General features: G+C 34.2%; 4 protein-coding genes across 5 annotated transcripts; 1 reads left to right on the top strand and 3 right to left on the bottom strand.

Moving 5' to 3' along the window:
- Positions 1-697: 697 nt before the first annotated feature.
- On the bottom strand, positions 698-2,290 carry LOC130656470 (uncharacterized). 2 transcript variants are annotated; one of them, XM_057459331.1, is made up of 3 exons: positions 1,977-2,286; positions 1,370-1,745; positions 698-1,237 (listed from the first exon to the last, which is right to left on the bottom strand). In XM_057459331.1, the coding sequence occupies exons 1-3, from the start codon at positions 1,998-2,000 to the stop codon at positions 837-839; spliced, it is 801 nt and encodes a 266-aa protein (XP_057315314.1). In that variant the 5' UTR covers positions 2,001-2,286; the 3' UTR covers positions 698-836. The 2 variants fall into 2 exon arrangements, with proteins under 2 accessions (XP_057315314.1, XP_057315313.1); XM_057459330.1 differs by having other exon boundaries at positions 698-1,745; positions 1,977-2,290.
- A 130-nt stretch (positions 2,291-2,420) lies between these two features.
- On the bottom strand, positions 2,421-6,488 carry LOC130657908 (uncharacterized). The gene is made up of 3 exons (XM_057460894.1): positions 6,460-6,488; positions 5,774-6,344; positions 2,421-5,696 (listed from the first exon to the last, which is right to left on the bottom strand). Exons 1-3 carry the CDS (start codon positions 6,486-6,488, stop codon positions 2,421-2,423), a joined length of 3,876 nt encoding a protein of 1,291 aa, XP_057316877.1.
- A 38-nt stretch (positions 6,489-6,526) lies between these two features.
- LOC130656471 (uncharacterized) lies at positions 6,527-7,840 on the bottom strand. The gene is made up of 2 exons (XM_057459332.1): positions 6,760-7,840; positions 6,527-6,664 (listed from the first exon to the last, which is right to left on the bottom strand). The coding sequence occupies exons 1-2, from the start codon at positions 7,401-7,403 to the stop codon at positions 6,661-6,663; spliced, it is 648 nt and encodes a 215-aa protein (XP_057315315.1). The 5' UTR covers positions 7,404-7,840; the 3' UTR covers positions 6,527-6,660.
- A 4,451-nt stretch (positions 7,841-12,291) lies between these two features.
- Positions 12,292-15,578, top strand: LOC130656472 (protein scribble homolog). The gene is made up of 5 exons (XM_057459333.1): positions 12,292-12,445; positions 12,795-12,891; positions 13,702-13,847; positions 14,570-14,683; positions 14,994-15,578. Exons 1-5 carry the CDS (start codon positions 12,389-12,391, stop codon positions 15,198-15,200), a joined length of 621 nt encoding a protein of 206 aa, XP_057315316.1. The 5' UTR covers positions 12,292-12,388; the 3' UTR covers positions 15,201-15,578.
- The last annotated feature ends 5,007 nt before the right edge of the window (positions 15,579-20,585 follow it).

Raw genomic sequence — 20,585 nt, forward strand, 5'->3', positions numbered from 1 at the left:
TTTATATACATAGTTCAACTGACAGTCAAAACAGCTTGGGTTCTTTTAGTATTATCTCTTCCCCGGAAAATCAAAGAATTGAGTCCTACTGGTATACCTTACAGCGTGATCGCATTGGTTGGTGGAAATTATTTTTCAGAGATATGACCGACCTAAATGTTTTTACGAGTTCGGATCCTGTGTTAGTCGATTACATACGTTTTTGCTTTATGCCGTTAATCCGCAAGGAGTTACAGACTGTTCGGGATGAGTGGAATTTACACATTATTTCTAAGAGTAGGAACTCTGCCCCTCGTGGAAGACCGGATGTAATGTATTACTTGCCACATTTGTATCATTCCACTGATTGCCTAATAAACGTAGATGCTGATGAAATTGAACAATTTTATCCATGCGTTACCCACAACACAGTTGAAGATGTTTCCCCCGAGTTTAAGGAGTTCGCACAAACTTTGATGCAGCAAAATGGATGGGACTTTCCTAATGTTGTTTCAAATGCGTTACGTCTGTACATGTACTTGCTATCAAAGATCGAACAGTATTCATAGAACATAGTTAACTGTTTAAACTCTTTTTTTAATCCAAATTTAGTATTACGTGTTTAATATCGAAGTATGAAACAGACCCCTTTATAATTTTCAGGCATTCTTCAATTTTCCCAGATATTTATACAATTGACAAAAAAACACAATAAAAATAAATCGGAAAGTTTTTTATTGGACCTAAAAACCCTCTTAAAAATTGTATAAAAAAGTGTTAACAAAACAGAATACTGGTAACTCTATTGTCTGTCAGTTCAAACATAACAACAAAACAAAAAAGGATCCAAAATCAGTTTAAATGATGTCCAGCTCCCATTCAGATGACTGCAATATATTGCTGAATTCTTCACGGAGTTCGCAATAATTATTATAAGTTGAAGGAAGTTCTAACCTTGGTGTGCATGTGTGAGCTACTGGTCTACGACTAAAATTCGATTCCGGTCGCGTGAAAATTATTTCTACTGTATCAACAACCATGTTATCTGAGCCTGTTATGAACTTCATAAATTTTTTCAACATAATGGTTTCCAAACCTCTCACATAACGCTTTAAATAATTGAATGAGTCTTGTTCAGCACTGCTACTCGTATGGACATTTTTGAACAAGGCTACAACCTTTTTTGTGGTTGGTTCCAATCTTTCATAAAACTTCACAATATTCTTCATGGATGGAAATTCTGGCTTCTTTTTTAGCTCTGAAAAGGCAACTTCCCAACATGAGGCTAATTCAATGATAACTGATTTCACATTTGATTCTATTACTACAGTTTTACATTTGAATTGTTCCAAAATTTCAGCAAATTCATCACTGTGAATAACATTCTTACCTTCGTTTTTACCAATGGCTTTTGTCACCAACTGACTTTCATCTGATGACAAGTATTTCAGGAATGAAGATATCAGCAGCTCTTCTGGAACTTCTCCGAACAAACAAAAACATAAAAATGCTCGACTCAAACTGATTGGAAAGTAACCAGTGTCAACATACCCCTTTAAAATGATCATGCCAATTGCACGCCACTCTTGTTTGTACAAATCATGCCGAACTTGTGGCACTCTTTCTTGCTCGCCATACAAGTATGCATTGTATACTTCATTCCAGAATGAAGAATAAATATCCCGAGAAACACCTGACCCTGCACCATTATCTTCTTGGCCACGAGGATCAATCCATATATATCGGATGTCATCTGTCACATTGATCTAAGATGAAAACCAAAATACATTGTGTCATTGTGTTATATTCTATATATGCAACAAGATAACTGTTTATTATAGAAGAGCAACATAAAATAATGAACTGAATACTTTAGACTTTATGACTTAGGATACCTGGACTTGAAGATAACTAATTCAATAAGACATGTGTTTTTATTATTGTTTTATTGTATTCAGAGAGGGTCTTAATCATTGTAAAATACAAAATGGTCTCACCTGCTTAGTAATAAATAAATCCATCAAATCTTTGCTGCCATTGTTCTTTTACATAATGGTAATGGCCTTAGGTATGTCTCAAGGGACACATATATATATGATGTTTTTTGCATTTTGCAGTCAGTTGGAAATTAGTCTTCTTACTAGTAAGACATGACATAAAAAATTGTTTCTGTCATTTTTTGTTCATTCTTGGTGTTGACCAAGTATTTGTCATTCTTGGTGTTTACCAAACACATTGTTCTTGTTGCTGCACTGCATAAGTTAGGCATAAACTTTACCACTTTTGTTGCTGCCAAAGTAAGCGACACAATTTAACAAACTCGTATTTGTTTTCAACGGCTAAAATAATTATATTAGTTAGTTTCTGTATAATTATTTTAGCCGTTGAAAACAAATACGAGTTTGTTAAATTGTGTCGCTTACTTTGGCAGCAACAAAATTCTACCGAGATGAAAGGTTAAATCCTCCTGCTTGACAAATATGTGTCAAGCAGGAGGATTTAACCCTTATTCCTCGAGAAGCATAATCAGCTGGATTGTCTTTAGTGTTTATGTAATGCCATTGATTAACATCTGAGTGATCTTTAATGATTTGAATCCGATTTGCCACAAAAATTTTAAATCTTTTTTCTGAATTACAAATGTAACTCAGAATGACCTGACTATCCGTCCTGAAGAATTCATTATTTATGGGATATGTTAATTCCTTCTTTATGACCTTGGACATCTTGATCGACAAAACAGCAGCGGTTAACTCCAAACGTGGTATTGATATAAACTTCTTTGGGGCCACTCTTGATTTTCCAGATACAAAGGCACAATGTATCCTCCCTCTTTCATTTTTTATCCTCAAATAAGACACCTGACCATAACCACTACTACATGCATCAGAAAAATGATGTAATTCAGACTCTACTATTTCTCCAAAATCTTTTGGATGAAAACATCGATTTATTTTTACATTTTCTAACTTTCTAACATTACTTATCCACTTATGCCAATTCTCCACAACGTCTACTGGTACTCTGTCATCCCAACCAAAGTTGTCATAACACAGATGTTGGATTATTCTTCTACCTCGAAGAATGAACGGTCCAATAAATCCTAATGGATCATATATTGAACTTAGCATCGATAACATCCCTCTGCGTGTCATGGGCTTTTCACGAAATGTAACCTTGAACTCAAAACAATCGTACTCCAAATTGCACGAAATTCTAAGAGCTCTTTCCATAGTTGGGTCACTACAAGTGTTAATATCGAGTGGTGAAGATGAAATCTTCTTCTTGTCGTCTGGAAGACTCTCTAAAACGTTGGAATCATTACATACAAATTTCACAAGGTTAAATCCTCCTGCTTGACACATATTTACTACCTGCTTTATTAATTCAATCGCCACTTTTCTTTCCCTCACAGACTTTAATAAATCATCTACATAGAAGTTATTTCTTAGTATTTCAGCTGCTGCAATTCCAAATAGATCTATAAAGTCGGTTGCAGTTCGTTTAAGGGCATAATTACTGCAACTAGGCGATGATGCTGCTCCAAACACATGAACACACATTTCATGGTCTACTGGATCTTGATTGATATCGTTTTGTGGCCACCACAAATAACGATACATACTTCTATGCTTTTCAGAAACTCTCACTTGATAAAACATTTTTTCTATGTCTGCCATGAATGCAATTAATTCTTCTCTAAACCTCATCACAACTCCTACAAGTTGATTGGTTAGATCAGGTCCAGACATTAACATTTTGTTGATTGAAACCCCGTCAAACTCAGCCCCACAATCAAACACAACTCGGATTATGCCAGGTTTATTTTCATTATATACACCGTGGTGTGGGATATACCATGTTTTTCCTTCTGGAGGTGGATTATCCGATTGTTTCGCAAACCCACTAGTTATCATGTCTTCCATGAATTTCTTGTAGTCTGTGAAGAACTTGTCATTTCTTTTGAAACGCCTTTTAAGTTGTTCTAACCTTCGTTCTGCTTGTTTGCGATTGTTTGGTAGAATAATTTCTGGGTCCTTTAATGGTAATGGCAAGATATAGTGTCCATCTTCATACTTGGTCTCTTTTTCCATTAACTGCATGAATTTGCGATCTTCAAACAAAATTTCCTCGGAATCTGGCTCATTCACCTTCAAGTCAGCAAGTTTTGGCTCTGTAAAATCATGAAGATAAATTTGATGCAGCATTTCTGCAATGCCCGAGTCGTGTATACTTTCTTTTGCGACGAAGCTAGTTGCTGATGATGATACGCTTTCAATGTTGCTAATAATAATGTTATGACAATTGATACTTCTGGCGCTACCATTTGACTGAATTGGTCCAACAACACACCAACCAAGCTTAGTTCTAACGGCATATGGTCCGCCCATCATACTAGAGATCAATTCTAGTGGTTCCAGAGCTTTCACACAATTTGCACCAATTAAGAGACCAACGTCCCCTGGAGTTTTCGAAATTTCGTCTTCAATATCATGCAAATAATTCCAACTTGATATCTTTTTTGAAGTAATAATATCCTCAGAATTCATTGGGAGATCGTGCTTTGTGTACGACTTTGGTAACTTGATCCAACATTTTTCCAATTTTGGTATTGCTGTACAAACCTCCAAACCAGTCACTACCGAAGATGAAAACGTCCGATCGCCGTTCATCGTTTTAACAGTCACTGAAGTTTTTGGAGCATCAATATCAAGGGCACAAACCAAACTTTCTTTTACAAAGGTCCCTTGACTGCAACAGTCCAGCATTGCAAAAGTTTGAATTTCTTTTCCAGTATTTGTATGGCGGAGAATAACAGGTACGACACACATACTGGTAGCATTGTAATTATTTTCGAAGCCAGTAGCAGAAGATATTAAAGGTTTCTGCTCGTCTTCTTCCTTTTCTTTATTTGACTTCTTCAGTTTGAAACCATGGAGTCCAGTAGGGTGGTTGCCATCACAGGTTTTACATTTTCTGCGCTTAGAACAAATTCTAGCATAATGACTTTTACTAATTGGCTCATAACCTCCATAACAAAGTCTTTTCTCTGATAACAACTTGCTACGATCATCAACTGTTTTGGATAAGAATTTGTTGCATTCGTCTGGATCGTGGTTTCCGTCACATATCTGGCATTGATTCTTATCAGATGATTTATATCCTGAAGTATTTTTATCTTTGGTACGAGTAAAATTACATTTTAGCTTTCTTCTGTTGTTCGAACCATTTCCATACATTTCAATTGCTTCACGTGAAAACATAGGGTCACAAACTAGTGTAGCCTCCTCATCTATAAATCTTTCAAAATCTGCAAATACTGGTTCTTTCTCACACTTTCTCAAAGCAAACACTCTTCTATTCCATTTATCTCTCAAATACATGGGTAATTTGGTGAGGAGAAGACAAATGGTGTCTGGATTATCCAATGCATTCCAAGATAATATTGAACACAGATTTTTGCATTTGACAAGAAAGTTATGGAACTTTCTGAAAGCGGATTTATCGCCAGACTTTACAGCAGGCCATAGTCTTATTTCTCTACGATATGCAGCAACTATAGCATATTGATCACCAAATTTTTCTTTAAGTAATTCTCTAGCAGTAACGTATCCAATGTCTGCAGGTAGATGTATGCAATGCTGTATCAGATCTTTAGCATCCCCACTGGTAAATTTAATCAGCCTAATCAATCTTCCCCTGGCATCAAGAACATTCTTTTCGACAATTCTTCAAACATTGAAATAAAATACGAATAGTTTATTGGGTTACCGTTAAAAGATTCCATATCTACTTCTGGAGCAGATTGTTGGCGTATCAAGTTGCAGAACATGTCACTTATATTTCCTTTTTCGGGTAAAGGATTTGCCCATTTATGCGCCAATTCTGGTCTAGCTTCGAAACCTGATAGTGACCATTTCTCAGTGTTGTCAGCATGAATAGTTTTATGAATATAATCCTTTGATTTTAACTTAACATGACTGGGTGGTAACATGACAGATGCCTGAGATTCTCTTTCTAAGTCTTCATATACTTTATTCCGCGCTTGGGATTTGGCTATTTCTGCTTCTAATTCCAACTGCTTGCTTAAGTGTTCTGCCTTCTGACGGTTTTCTAACAACGACGCTTCTGCCTTTAATTCGGCTAACCTGATTTTTTCCTGAATTGCCTTTTCTTTGGTTGATGATTGCGATCTACTTGATTTACTCGAACCTGATGAGTACTTTGATAAACTTTTCCTATTGGATTTTTGAGAATTTTTCTCTAAACGATTTTCAATTTCTGCTATCCAATTTTTTGACTTGTGTTTCAAAGCAAATACTTGCTCATCGATGTCTACAAAATAGTTAGCTTCGTCTATATCACTAGATGGATTTATCTGGCGATTTAACTCACAATACTCACCTGCTTAGTAATAAATAAATCCATCAAATCTTTCTTTATCGTCATGTGGTGTATTTTAGCAATGTGCTGTACTACGTCTGTAACATCAGAACTTGCGCTTGCATTATCCAAATTCGTTCACACTGGTTGCTATAGCTATTGACGCTCCAGCTAAAGTTTGAATCCTTCTTTCTCTCAATTGATTTAAAGATGGCCTTTCTTCTTCGTTTTCATTTGAAAGTTAAGTCATCATCAACACAAGAAGGTTCAAACAAATTGCCAAACAAGTTCAAGTTGCTATCTGCAATACAAGAAGCACTATACTCATTATTTTGGATGCAAATAATACATTGGTTTCCGATATAGCTGCAATTACAAACAGAACATATACGTCACCTGCTAATTTCCTTTGGTTCTGTTATTGCATGGCAAAAGTTCTCAGTGAAAGTTTCAACGTAATCATTTTGTTTATTAAAAGTTTCCTGACCAGCTTCTTCATACTCGTTATCATGGTCATATGCTACAGATTTAGTTGATAAAACAAACCAACACTTCGATAAAAATAGACCTTTCCTTTCAATGTATGCCCAAAGGTCTTCATCTTCATCTAATGTTTCCCCATTTGGACCACATAACGACTTCATGCACTCTGATTCTGCCTCCATGTAACTATTACAGTCATTTTGGTCAAAATACAACTTCAAAGCTTTGTATTTAAGCTCTTCAAAATTCAATGGTGTTCCAACTTCCACCTTGATGAATCGATATCCACCCCCATCTTTCTGTTTTACTATTTCGTATCCTTCTCTCGATGGATTATATCGCTCCCATTTCACTTGTACTTTTTTGATCTTTCGAGGTGTGTAACTTTTCAAAGAGGATGATGAGGCCTTTTGACGAACTCTTGACAATAAATTGCCAAGACGAGTTTCTGTTTTCCGTTTTTTGTTAGCACTATTAGTGCTCGAAGAACTTGAAGAACCGTCATAGGGGTTGTTTGCATTACCATAACTACTTGCTGTTGACTTTGAAGTATTCATTATGTACAATTCTACCTGTCTGCGTAGCGTACAATTTGCTCAAGCACGGCGTCCATGTTTGTTTATAATTTAGTATCATTAATTTTACGGTAGCCGATAGAACCTTTCAAAAAAAGTTATAGAAGTTCCAAAGTTTTTTATAGAAGTTTTTTGAATTTTTTAATGAAAGTTTTTATTATTATGAATAGAAGTTTGCATTTTTTTCAATAATAGTTACTTCAATTATTTGTATAGAAGTTTTTGTTTTTTCAAACAGTCTAAATTTTTTGAATAGAAGTCTCATTTTTTTTGTATGGAATTGTGACCCTTCAGTGCCATGGTACTATATTAATTTCTTACTGGGTGGATCTTTTGTGATTTAACCAAAGATCAATTTAGCAACAATATATAGTTGAGTTAATGACTTGAATTGACTACAGCAGTCGTGAACAGGCTGGTAATGAAGGATCAATCAGTAGTCAGAGGAGTCCTATCACTTATTTTTTTGATACAGCAGAAACATTATTGGATTGGATTAGCTAGCTAGCTTAGCTTTTGACTTCAATACACTTATGTGATCGCTTATGTAAAACACATTTTTAAGCCTCTATGTATGCATTGATCACTTTCCTCTGAGTTATTTGAGTTAGTTATTTATGTATTTATTTATTTTTCGATTATTTTATTTTATTTTTTTAAAAATTAGTAGTAAACTGTGCATACTTTGTAAAACGATCTTATTTAGGTGGCCATCACATCGAATTAGTTTTTACTATTTGATGGTCTCCTCCGTACTTACTAAACTGAGGAACCACCTACAATGACCTAAAAACCATCTACAACGATCTACAACGACCTACAACGAACTAAATACTGTCTACAACTACCTAAAACCATCTACCACCACCTAGAACCAACACATTATATACATTTGTTGGGGGCTTGTGTTTTGTTTTTCATCATGATCAACTTTGTGTTTTTTAGGCTAGCTACTGTATATATGTTCTGGGTTTTTAATATCCTCTGACAGTACTAAGGAATTTTCTTCAGCTTGCTTGGTTTGGTCTAGAGTTCAGCGCATGTTTTTGTAAACTCGTGGATGGTGAACTGATGTTCAGAAAACAAGAAAAACAAATTCATTTTTACAAGGAGATGCATATAATAAAATTACGAAACACAAGAAGAACCGCGCCAACTAATAATATTCCTATCGAAATTCTTCATAAAAAAGGCTCTTTAAAGTGTTCATTTTACGCTTAAAGCTTAGAGGAAAAGTATCTTTAATAGTTCGAAACCTAAAGCAGTATGAGAGTACAATGGAAACAAGAGAAATGACGTTTATCACATCAACTTTTAACAAAACAACTTTCAACAAAAAGAAAAATAACAAATATATAAAAAGCATATACAAATTTTATGCCCTTTTGTATCAACAATGCCCTACTTCCATCAAGTAGCATATCAACAGTACTAGGTTTAACTTTAACTGATGCAAATGTAAATCGTTGGTCGTTTTTCTTTAAACATGATGTAAGAAAATGCAAATAGATGTTGCCCTTGTAGGTTACCTTCTTCCCATTTTTTGATATCTTTCTCTTTCACCAGTGGTTTTAACTACCACTATATCTGTGTTTTGAAACAATACACAGCACTGCTGACAACAAGTTACGTTTTTGGGACATAATTTGTGGTCATTTTGTGCAACTAGTTGGTATGAATCATGGATCAAGATTAGACAGTGTTTCACTATCATTTGCATCCACCTAAAAACTTATCAGATAGAAACTTTTGTAAATATGTTGTAAAATATATTGCATATTGTAAAATATCTCTTAGCTATTTCTGCAGGGTAAACAAGCATCTGAAAACAAATAAACAAAACATGATTAGTAAGTACGTTACAATGTTCATGCTTGAAATTATTCTCGATAATATACTTGATACACATTCTCAAGCTCTTAACAAGTGCTTTTAAGAAGTGTTTTCCTTCCTTCAAGATATCCAGAGTATAGTGTAATACAGAAATGAAATTATATAAGTTGGCAATATTACCTCCCAATTGGCATCTTGTCTTTTTAATCGAGTTAGTGTTACACATGCCTTCTTTGTCGGAACAGGGTTTCTTTCCTCAAATAATTCAGGACTTGGCAATCTAGTTCTTGCAGATTTTGACTTAGGTGAACTTTTTAGCCCCATTTTATTTGGCTTTTTGTAGGTATCATACATTGCAGGAATAAAGCTGTGGTCACTTCAACTTATAATAAAAAACTGGTCAAATCCGGGTGCCAACCTGTACTTCCCACCTCTTATAGCCCTAATTTCTTCATATTCAAAATCTCTTGACCATTTCTGAAGAACTTTCGTCACAGCAGCTACTTCTTTTGGTATCTCTGCCTCGTTTAGCTTTTTTTCTATAACTTGTGTTTCAATTCCAACCCGTTTGTATAAAAACGTCCTTCAATACCTAACTCCTCCCTTGCTTCTAAAGTAATGCATTCAGTAAACATTGATGGTCTTCTTTTAACAAACCATGCATGAAACCCTGGAATAAGATCTTCCCAGGTATATATCTTTTAAAGACTCTAACTTTACTTCAAAGTCAGTTTTATCAATAGCATCTGCCAAACCTGTCTGATATAAAATGTCTTGCTGAGAGCCATAAATGTCAGCCATAATTTTAGACAATGACTTTTCGTTTGCTCCAAATTGCTTCAACTTCCATGAATCTCGTTCTTGTAAATGTTACGTGCACCATTATTTTTTAGCATTTCGAAAGACATCTGTTAGACCATTTGGAATTGCATGATCCAAATCATGTCCTACTTTTTTCACAAGAAATAAGTCTGGTTCAACCATAGCCATTTCAAGGGCAAACCTTCTGTATGTTTCCCTGTTTTTTTTAAAGTGCCACATACTTGGCCCAGGAAACTCAGGGTGTTTCCCAGAACTATCAGTTAATGACCCATTTGTGTACGTAGTGTCTGTGAGCCACAACCCATCGACAAGTTCGAAAGTTGTGTCTACCCTTAGAATACAGTTTCCTCCTACACAAAATTTTGGAATATTACCTATCATAACAGGGATATAGTTTATTGCCACATAATCTGTTGGTGAAAATATATAACACCATTAAGCATACAGTTTGCATTCTTGACTTGATAAATAAGTGTCTCTGCTTCACTTTCAGTGGATTGCTTAACCTTGTTGTCTTCTTTAAATTGTACTTTTTATTATCAATAAATTTTGGATTGGCCAAATTTTTGCTGACAGTAGATGTTTCATTTTTTATTAAATCTGTATATATGTTATCAGTAGAGAACCCATACTTATACCTTTCTCTATCTTTGATACCAATAACAGATCTTTCTTATAATATGCAGATGTTTCAGGCTTTTTTGAATTACCATGGCGCTGTTCGATGAAGTTCTGGGTAGAACCTTCTGCCCGCCTTTAACCATGTAATATGGACGAGTCTCTTTTTCTAAATAAGCACGTACTGTGGTTATTGTATGCTTATAATCAGGATTGTGCTTGCTTGTTCTATAATACCTGGTAAGTTCGTATATATTTTCTTCATCTATAATTTCTTTCACATAGCCACCAGCATCTTTCACAATAACATACCATGCTCCATTAACACCTTTATGTGCAATTCGACATATATCGTCATTAAAAACGTAATACTTTCTGACGCTCCCTTTTGAAATGTAAGCACCGTTATCATCAGACTGTACAGAGGCAATTGAGATTTTTTGCTGATCCAACGTGGTTATAGCTCTCGTACTCTGTTAACCCAAGCCATGTGAGGGAAATTGGGAAGATGGCACACTGTGTGGATGTTGCCCAGAGTTGTCTAGTAGAGCGCAGGCTCTAATTGGGTCTGCGTAGCTCAAAATGAGCATTAAATACTCTAGGACTCTCCATCTACACCATGGCCCCTCCTGGAAATAATAGACAGGGTATATCCCTCGATATTTGTGAGGCTAGCCATGTAAAATATGCACATCTATCTATTTATCTCACGGCAAGAAAAGTTATCATGAAAGAACGTGTGTTCTCCTTAATAAACTCCTATAAAAATGTGATGTTTAACGTATGATCACACAATAACATAATGGATGGAGACAGGTTTTCACAAGTTATAGGTAATTCTTGGTAACTTGAACATATAAATAAAAGCACAAGGAAATTAGTTCAACATAACAAATTTTTGTGAATGGTATCTTGAATATAATACACCTCCTACACAGTTTAAGTTGTTTGCTCATTTTCTGTATTGAAAAAAGGAAGTAAACACAGTGAATTTAATAAGGTTTTTACCATGGACATATTGAATATTTCTCATTTTATGAAGAAATAATTAGCCTTGTGGCATTGAAATTTAGTAGTTATTGACAGTAACCCCGACACAGTGTTTTTCTTTTTCACTTTTCTTTATGGTCAAAACCTTAATTTATAACAGTTTACTTCCTTTTTTTATTCTCAATAAGACTTTGTAACAAAAGAAAGATTTATTTAAACAATGGTTAGCTGAAACTGTCAACTTGTGTGTATATATAATATAATATTTATTAGTTATATATAATGTACTTAAAAAAATAAGCACTCTTTAAGAATAGACTCCAATAATTGGTAAAATTGTCATTTGGCAAAAAAAATTATGTTAATCAGTTCACCTTTATAATATCTATGCATTGACAAAGTTTGAATGTACATCTTTTATCAGGTCTAAAATTACTTATGACAAAAAATGCCAAAGTTTGCCCTTATATACTTAAATATGACATCATAGTTCATGCAGCATAATTAAATCTGAAATTCTATTAATGTGGGTATCTTGAAAAAAAATTAAAAAGACTTAAAAAGTCTTTTTAAGCTCTGTAATGTAAATCCAACATCGTTTTATACTTTGGGTTCTTAATTAACTCCGTGGTTTGTGTGCATGCTTCACTGGTGTTTTGTATCATACAAGTCTTTTACAATGTTTGTAGAACATCTAAAAATGTATGCCTTTTGAAGAAACAGTTGGTGAAAGGGTATTGGACATGGAAGATCTTAGTCAGGTTAGTATATTTCTTGTGTAAGGTATTGTTGGGTAGTTCTTTAAAAACATTTCTTCAGTAAAGAGATTTATTTTTGTAGCTGTTAAATTTTCTATTGTGTGTTAAAAGGGCAAACATAAAATGGCTTTTCTTTCCTTTCTACATATTTTTAAAGGTTTCTTAAATAAAGCCAAATTTACAATAGCAAAAAGTTCAAGTGCTTGCACAAGTATTTTAGCTTGTAAATAAAGATATGATGTAACTAAGGTCTAAAGTTTTAAAAACTCTTGCTGTTACATGTCTGTTGTATAAATTGTTATTATTTCTCTCTTTTATATTGTTAGTATTCATTGCGTGCCTCTGTTTTTAGCATGAAACTACTGATGAAGAGGACAATTGCTTAGAATTGCGTAACCTGTCTCCATCTCTGGATAACATAGAAGTGATTCTCACTAACAAATATCCACGTAGGTCTAGCAGTTGAAATGGAGTGTTTTCTTTTACATAGACTTTTTAGTAGCAGTAACAATATAAACTTTTTCAAGAATTTTATCAATGTGAAATATATACAAACATTATTTTGCAGTAGTCAAAAAGTACAAAAAGCATCATTATAAGGCAAACTCAGATTTGTGTATTTTTTTAACACGAAATAGCTGCAACTTAATGCTATATTCATTTGAAACATTTTCCTATTTTTTTTATGACTAAACAAGCATCTAAAGGTATCTTAATTTATGCACAGAGCTGTTGCATTAACAGTCGTTTGTGTTAAAATGCTAATGTGTGTGGAATATTTCTTTTCAGCAGGTGAGAAAAAATTAAATTGCATGAAACTGAAGAAAACAAATAAGATTTTAATTTCAAGTTGAAAACTTTTTTCACTGAAAATTAATTATACATATTTAAAATTGAAGAACATCAATAAATACACAATATTCAATGTTATTTGCCACAAATTCAAGAGTGCTGAATTTTTTAAGCACCAATCAACCTTGTAAAACGATCCATTTATAAAAGCTAAAGTCTGTGCAATACAGTCTTCCTTAAAAATTATATTGTACATGAAACCTAGTGAGTCAAAAATAAATGCGTGAAATAAAGAGATTCTGAAATCTCCCTGGTCATAATAAAAAAAACTGGGTTAATATATAAAATAATAAAAGATCAGTAATGAAGGAGCTTTTCTGTGAAGGTCTTGTTATACAAACATGTTTCCTAAAATCCAATAATGATCTAGTTTTATCAACTATTTTACCTGTGTAAATCATTTGTAGAATTGCAAGGATTTGGACTGGATATAAAAGGTGGGAAAGATCGACCTTACATTTCTGATGATCCTGGAATATTTGTCAGTGCCGTGAAACCTGCTGGTTTGGCTGAAAGATCTGGAAAAATTAATGTTGGAGACAAAATTGTTGAAGTATGTAAGAGTATGCTTTATGTACAGTTTTATGCACTCCCATTATTATTATTACTATTATTCCGAATATTTATGCATGATATAGCCCCTGTTGGAAACACTGTTATCAATGTGGGTCCTGTGTTCCGAATGTATACATTAAGTATACACCGGCAATACCTACCCAATTTCCCTCACATGGCATAGGTTGACCCGTAGCTGTGGTAAAGGCATTTGCTAAACATGCCAGCGGTGTGAACCGAACCACGGACCTTGTGATTACGAAGCAAAATCCATAACCACAAGGCAACATGCCTAACTCCATTTTAAGCATAGCACTTCCAAGCAGTCATAAAGTTACGAAATAGCTAAATGGAGCATATTTCCTGCCATCTGGGCATGGAAATTGAGTGGACAATACAGAGTGATGTATTCAAATTTTTGTTAGACACGTCTCTGGCAATATGTATGTTTAAAAAGACAGGGTATTTTCATTTGGGATTTTTTACAGTGGAAAAGAACCAAGAATTACTTAGCATATTTTTTAGCTTCTAACCACAGCTTTAAGATATATGTTGTTAATTCCGCTTGAAAATTATTACCAATATTCCTAAGTGTCCCTTTTATAGAATGCCTACTGATATGCCTACTGACTTTGTTTACGTAAAAACCTGCTTCAGACTTCTACTAACCTCCAAACACATTTCACAGCCAAGGATTTTGCATTGCAGTTGTTATTATAGGTAAATGGTAAACCTGTGGTTAGTGTGACTCATGCAGAAGCTGTAGAATTGTTTTTATTGGATCGAAGTAAGGTGACACTCTTTTTGCAGAAGAATGCAGCTCAACTGATAAGAGTAAGTGCTATATAGGCGTATGGAAAGAAAAAATGTATTAAAAACTAATTGTACATCCAGTAAAGCAGAAGAACGGCAAATATCAATGACTATAAAAATTTTGATTACGTCAGCAATCGCCGCTTTAAGTATAAATTTTTTTTGAAAAATTGCTTAATGTTTGATTGAAATGTAAGGTATGATGTAACGTCAAAAAATTAACAAATAAGACAATTCGCTTTAAAGAAAAACGTGCATGTGTGAGTGAAAAAACAAACAGACAGCGCGATGCAGAATTATAAATCTTTAATATCTGCTCTTGTGTCTTTAGGCTGCCTCCCTTACACCGACCCCAACATCTGCTACTGGTTCCATAACTCCAGATAGTGATCGCAGTATAAGTCCAAGAAGAAATGGACGAGCTCCAGAATACGAAACGAACTTATCTATATCGGGCTTTGTGATTGGATTAGCTTTAGGTTGTGTAACCGTAGTTCTATTACGACGATATTTAAATGCCACGCCTACTAAAACTTGATGCATGCATGAGCTGCAAGTTGTCTAATTTGTTAGATGGTAAAAACCTTTTTATACATTTATCCCAACGGAAATTTTAAAGAATTTATATGTTTATTTGTTTACCCTTTTTATTATTGGTATTTTGTGTACATAATTAACGCTTAAGATGCTTATTTAAGCGAGGAATAGCGCTTAATCGATAATTTATGGTATTTAATCCGCCTTATCATTTTTTTAGAAGGTTGTACATGTTTTGTGGTTTCTTTTGATAATTTCTAAGTAATGTGTTTCATAGTGAGGTCTTTTGACCAACAGATTTATATAAAGGTGCAAGATGTTTATAGTTGTACAGTATATTTCGAATGAAAGATTTTCTAAAATATTCAGATTCTTTTAACTGTGTTGTTTTTTATATTTTTTATTAAACAAAAGATAAAATACCCTTGTACCTACAAGGGTATTTTTCCTTTTTTTTAACAATCATTTTTAATTAGTGATTTGGACTACCAGCACTTTGTGTGTTTTGTGATTTAGTGCGATGACAAAAAAGAGCATTTTTTTGTTAAAAATTTGAGCCACACACGTACATGATTTAAACCGTCTGTTGTCACACCCCATTAGATCTCACATCTTCATGTTTTTAAAATAAAGTAAAGCAACAAACATAAAATTATTGAAAAAAGTCAATTGGTTTGACCATAGTGGCCATTTAGTTGTAAACGAGTTTCCAGGGACCCGTTTTGTGAAAAACCAAAAGTGCAATCTGATGAAAAAGAAAGATGAAAAAGGAAAGTTATTGAGCTAAAACTTGTTATGAGATGCTTTTAGGCTGGTCTGATGGGATTAGCATAAAAAATGATTCTGTAATAGCTATACTTTCCGAATTTCAGAATTTAGGCATTTAAAGCAGGGCAATAAGATTTTTTTTAAAGACAATTATACGAAATTGCACGAAATAATCGTGAGCCAACGTGTCAAGAAACAAACAGAATTAGCATATACGTCTAATTCTTGCTTTAAAAAGTAAACCCATACAGTCTTTTCTCCTTCCTGTTTTTTCTAACAACAATAGGAAACAAAAACTGGCCATAACTGTTAAAGATCTTCGAGCCATGTCTAAATGTGAAACAAATTCTGTCACGTCCTCAAAACGTGACAAAAAAGATCATAATTAAATAGAGTAAAACTTTACACGTGATTGACACTATCGGTTTTGGGACACAACAAAAGTGTCAAGGATGAATTACAAAAGAGCAATATTAGCATTACTAAAACATGATCCAACATAATTTTTTAATATGCCACAACACTACGTTGCATTGACTACTAACAAATAAAAGCATTTGCGTTTTTAGTAATAACACTTGGCTGCCTAGCGAAATCAGTTTTCCCAGGGTTGCTACGCATCCTCATTTTTTTCTTTATTTTGAGAAGTCTCCTGAAAACTTTTCAGTAATTTTTTTACAACTTTTTTCTCCAATTTTCTCAATTTGTTTCAAAACTAAATGGTTTGTCATGTTTTTATTTTTAAGTTGAGAAATATTTGTTCTTCATTCGTGGCGTTTAAAACTTTTCTATGAAAGCAACATCACCTCGTCAAAAAAGCTTAACATTCTCATCAAAAGTCCTTAAATTTAAGTCTATGAAAAGAGTGGTAACTCTCATTCTGCTTAGGATAATCTCTCTAGAGTGGGTTTCGCATAAAACATATTTTTTTAAATCTGTTTGATAAAAAAAATAATTCTCTGTCTCCTCCTAAGTTTCTTACAGGTTGGTCTTACACTTATTTTACCGACTTAGTGCTGGCATTGTGAACCTGGAGTGTTCAGCATAAGAATAAGTTCAACATCTTGGGCGGCTGTCTAGTTGGGCGTTAATGCAGTTGCACGCCTTACATAGCTAAAATAGGAGCTTTATATGCGTTACACTTTGTTTCGGATACACAAGGTTGGGAAAAAAACATTCTTACTCGTCAACATTGTATTATTAAATATGTGACGATACATACATCAATGATAAATGTATTATAATCTAAAATGCTTGCTTTATAATTCTTTATGTATTGCTAATTAATAAATAAATAAATAAAGTACTTTAAGTGTTCAATTTTTGCAGACTTATTTTCGTAAAGTCAAACATTTTGAAGATTTTATTTTGTGAATGGACTATGCATTTTTTTTTCACAAGGAGTTATTTTTGCGAAGGTGTAGTACTTTTTTCAGGCCTTAAAGACTAAGGATTACAAGAACGACAGGAATTAGTTATTAGAGAGAATTCAAACGCTGACTTTAAAATGCTTTCACCAAGCTGCCAACTTAACTTTCTTTTTTAAAAATTTTCATGATTTTCATTTCTAGTAATACGAATTTTTTGCGGAACAAATAAAGTTGGCAAAAATTGATCAAATTAAAGCAATAATTCTAAAAAAATAAAATAATGGCTAATCCTCAATAAAATTTATCAATTTTTTTTATTATATTTTTAGTTCACTCTCTATGTTTTCTTTTTTAACAGTGAATTATATTTTTTAATTTAAAGATCCATAATAAATAAATAAGGAAAAAAAGAAAATTTTTAAAAGCGTAGTAAGCTGAACAAAAATAAGTAATATCCTCGTCCCCAGGTTCTCTTGCCTTATGAGCCGTTATAATGACAAAACGTCCTGGGATCGAGGTAAATTGAGTAGCTCCTGTTTTTTTGCAAATAACTCAAAAAAGAGATCATTTGTCATTTTTTTGTGAATTCTTAGGAATGAGAAGTTTTAAGAGGGCTTACACTCGCTTTATAAAAATGATCAAAATCAGAGCTGACTGAACTACTAATTTTCGGGCTGAAATTATTACGTTAAATCTTAGTTGGTCATGAAAAAATGTATTGGAATTTTGCAGCATTTAAGACTTTTCAAAGAGAATCACTTCTTCATGTAAGCTGGAAGACATCATAAAGGTTCCAGAAAAAATTAAAGTGATTGAAGTTACGGCTTCGAGATCTATACCTTCTTCTTTATAATCAGGAAGCGAGATAACCCAACTTGAGAACGGTGTCGGTTTGTTGAACAAGTAATCAAATTCTTTGTACACATCTCCCGACAATTCTTCACTGTTTGATGAAGAACCTAGCTTATATCGATACATCCGCCGCCACATATCTCCTGAGAAGGCAAACTTTTTACCTCTTAAACGATCCTCACAAGTACCTCCATTGCTGATCAAAACAGTAATATATCCCTTCGACGCTGTTACACCATTGAAGCGCACCTTGATATCGTCGATGCGGATTCGGTCTAAGCCCTTAAAAGCTTGCTCGTCCATTGTTATCGAAATCGTAGCTGTTTTTTTCTCCTTTAACTGGAACACAGGGGAGGCCAAGCAATCCATGTACAATTTGGTTTTTTGGGTGACTTCCTTGTCTATCAATTTCTCAGAAGCATCGTTTGGTAGCTTTGATAACAAAAACTTCTTTACTGCATTGCCGCAAGTTACCGATCCCAATTTTTGACATTCGGTGCTTTTAAGAATTAGCTTAAGCGATGACATGTAATCTCCACATTCGGGCTTCTCTTTGTATTCTAGGACCGTTTCTTTAATCGTTTGTGGTGGTGGGTATAAATCATTGATTTTATCCAGTGATTCAATCAGCATTTTACTTAGGATGTACTGTGTATGTTCAAGAGAGTACTTAAATGAAAATTCAGAAAAAATGAAACAAGAGCTTAAGGTGTAATAAGATTGAGCGTCGCAGTAATCGTTGATGTGTAGAAACAGTTCAACCTTTAACTGTTTCTCTGCAGTTTTTAAATTTTCGTGAAACTCTTGATTGTCAAAAGCCCTGATCATTTCACCCTTAACGTCCATAATGGCACCCAATTCTCTACCATAAGCTCTTTGTCGGTATTCATTCATGTAGATGTCGACTTTCAACTGAACAAAATCAATTGCTGCTTCTGTATGTGCTTTTCCTGCAGCAATCAACTTTAAGATAGCTTTTTTGTAAGACAGAGCTTCAGGTATTTCAGCAGACAAAGATGCATCCATCATTCCTTCCACATGTGCTTTTGCCAAATCCCATTCAAGAACTTCAAACGCGTTCAGTTTACTTGTCTGCTTCAGTATTTCATTTAACTTCTGGTCACTGTAATCTTTTGTTTGTTTGTCGTACTTGTCCCAATTTATTTCTTTTTGTTCTTTTATTGTAAATCCTGGATCGAATCCCTCCTGTGCTACGTTCACTTTGTTGTAAGCATTCATTACGTTGCTAGCTAGTCCCCCCAATGTTTCAATTAGTACGGTTATCCTCTTAATCATATTGGCAATTTTTCGTATTGTACTAAGCATTTTCTCAAATTTCTGAAACACATCCCCCACTTTTTCAATGCCACTAATCCCACCAGTAAAGATGCTTGCTATTGCGCTAAAAAAACTTACTACAGCATCCAACACGGCTTGCCTCTGTCTCCGTTTTACCGCTGCTTTGAACACTGCTGTTCCTTGCTCAACCTCACGTTCAAAAGACTGTCTTTTACCTTGTAGCTTCTTTAACGTCATCAATGACTGTTTCCGCATAACTTCTAAAAGTTTTCCCTCTTCCTGAGTTAGGGATATCTGTGTTTCTGTTTTTATTTTGGCCGCACTCAGTAACAATTTTTGTCCTTTTTGCAAACCCTGGATCTGTTTTGTGCTAATAAGAAGTTTTACCATGTCTTGATATAACAGGGTTTTCTTGCTGTACAGTTTCTGTGAGAGTCTTGGAAGTCGTTTCATGTTTGCCTTTTGATTGCTTGCAAACATAATCAAATCATTTCCTCTAATCATAAGATCCTCCATATAGTGTCGATTTACTGCATTCAAACCAGAGATCATACTTTGCTTCTTCAGTTGCGTAAATTGCTTTATCTGGTGTAAAAAATTAAGTGACATATCTCTTATGATTTTCCTTAAGTTATTTGAAATAGAAAACGTTGCAGGTCGCACGTGTTTTAAGATATCAATAATATAATCATAAAGCTGCACCATTGTCAACGGACTCCATGTTTGTGCTACCAAGTCATCGATTTGCTTAAACTTTATTAATTCAAAGGAGTAAACATGACGATAGTTAATATACACCATCTTGGAGAAGTTAATGGTAATGCCTTTAGCAAGAGGTACTGCATCTGGAAATGGTTCATCAATTACCAAGCAGTAAGTGTTTACCACGTTCACTTTCCCTCTCTTGGCATTCTGTATGATCGTTTTCAAATTGGCCATAACATAGTGTTGCTTTATTTCACCATTTGGTAGTGTTACTTCGGGAGGATTGGGTGTTGATATTTGTTCCAAATACTTTCGATCGGAGCTTTCCGCTTGCTTTTTATGTTCCGCTGATAGTTGGTAGAACATTTCAAGACTATTTGTTGATAAGAATT

The sequence above is a fragment of the Hydractinia symbiolongicarpus genome, chromosome 9, assembly GCF_029227915.1.
Source record: "Hydractinia symbiolongicarpus strain clone_291-10 chromosome 9, HSymV2.1, whole genome shotgun sequence".
NCBI lineage: Eukaryota > Metazoa > Cnidaria > Hydrozoa > Anthoathecata > Hydractiniidae > Hydractinia > Hydractinia symbiolongicarpus.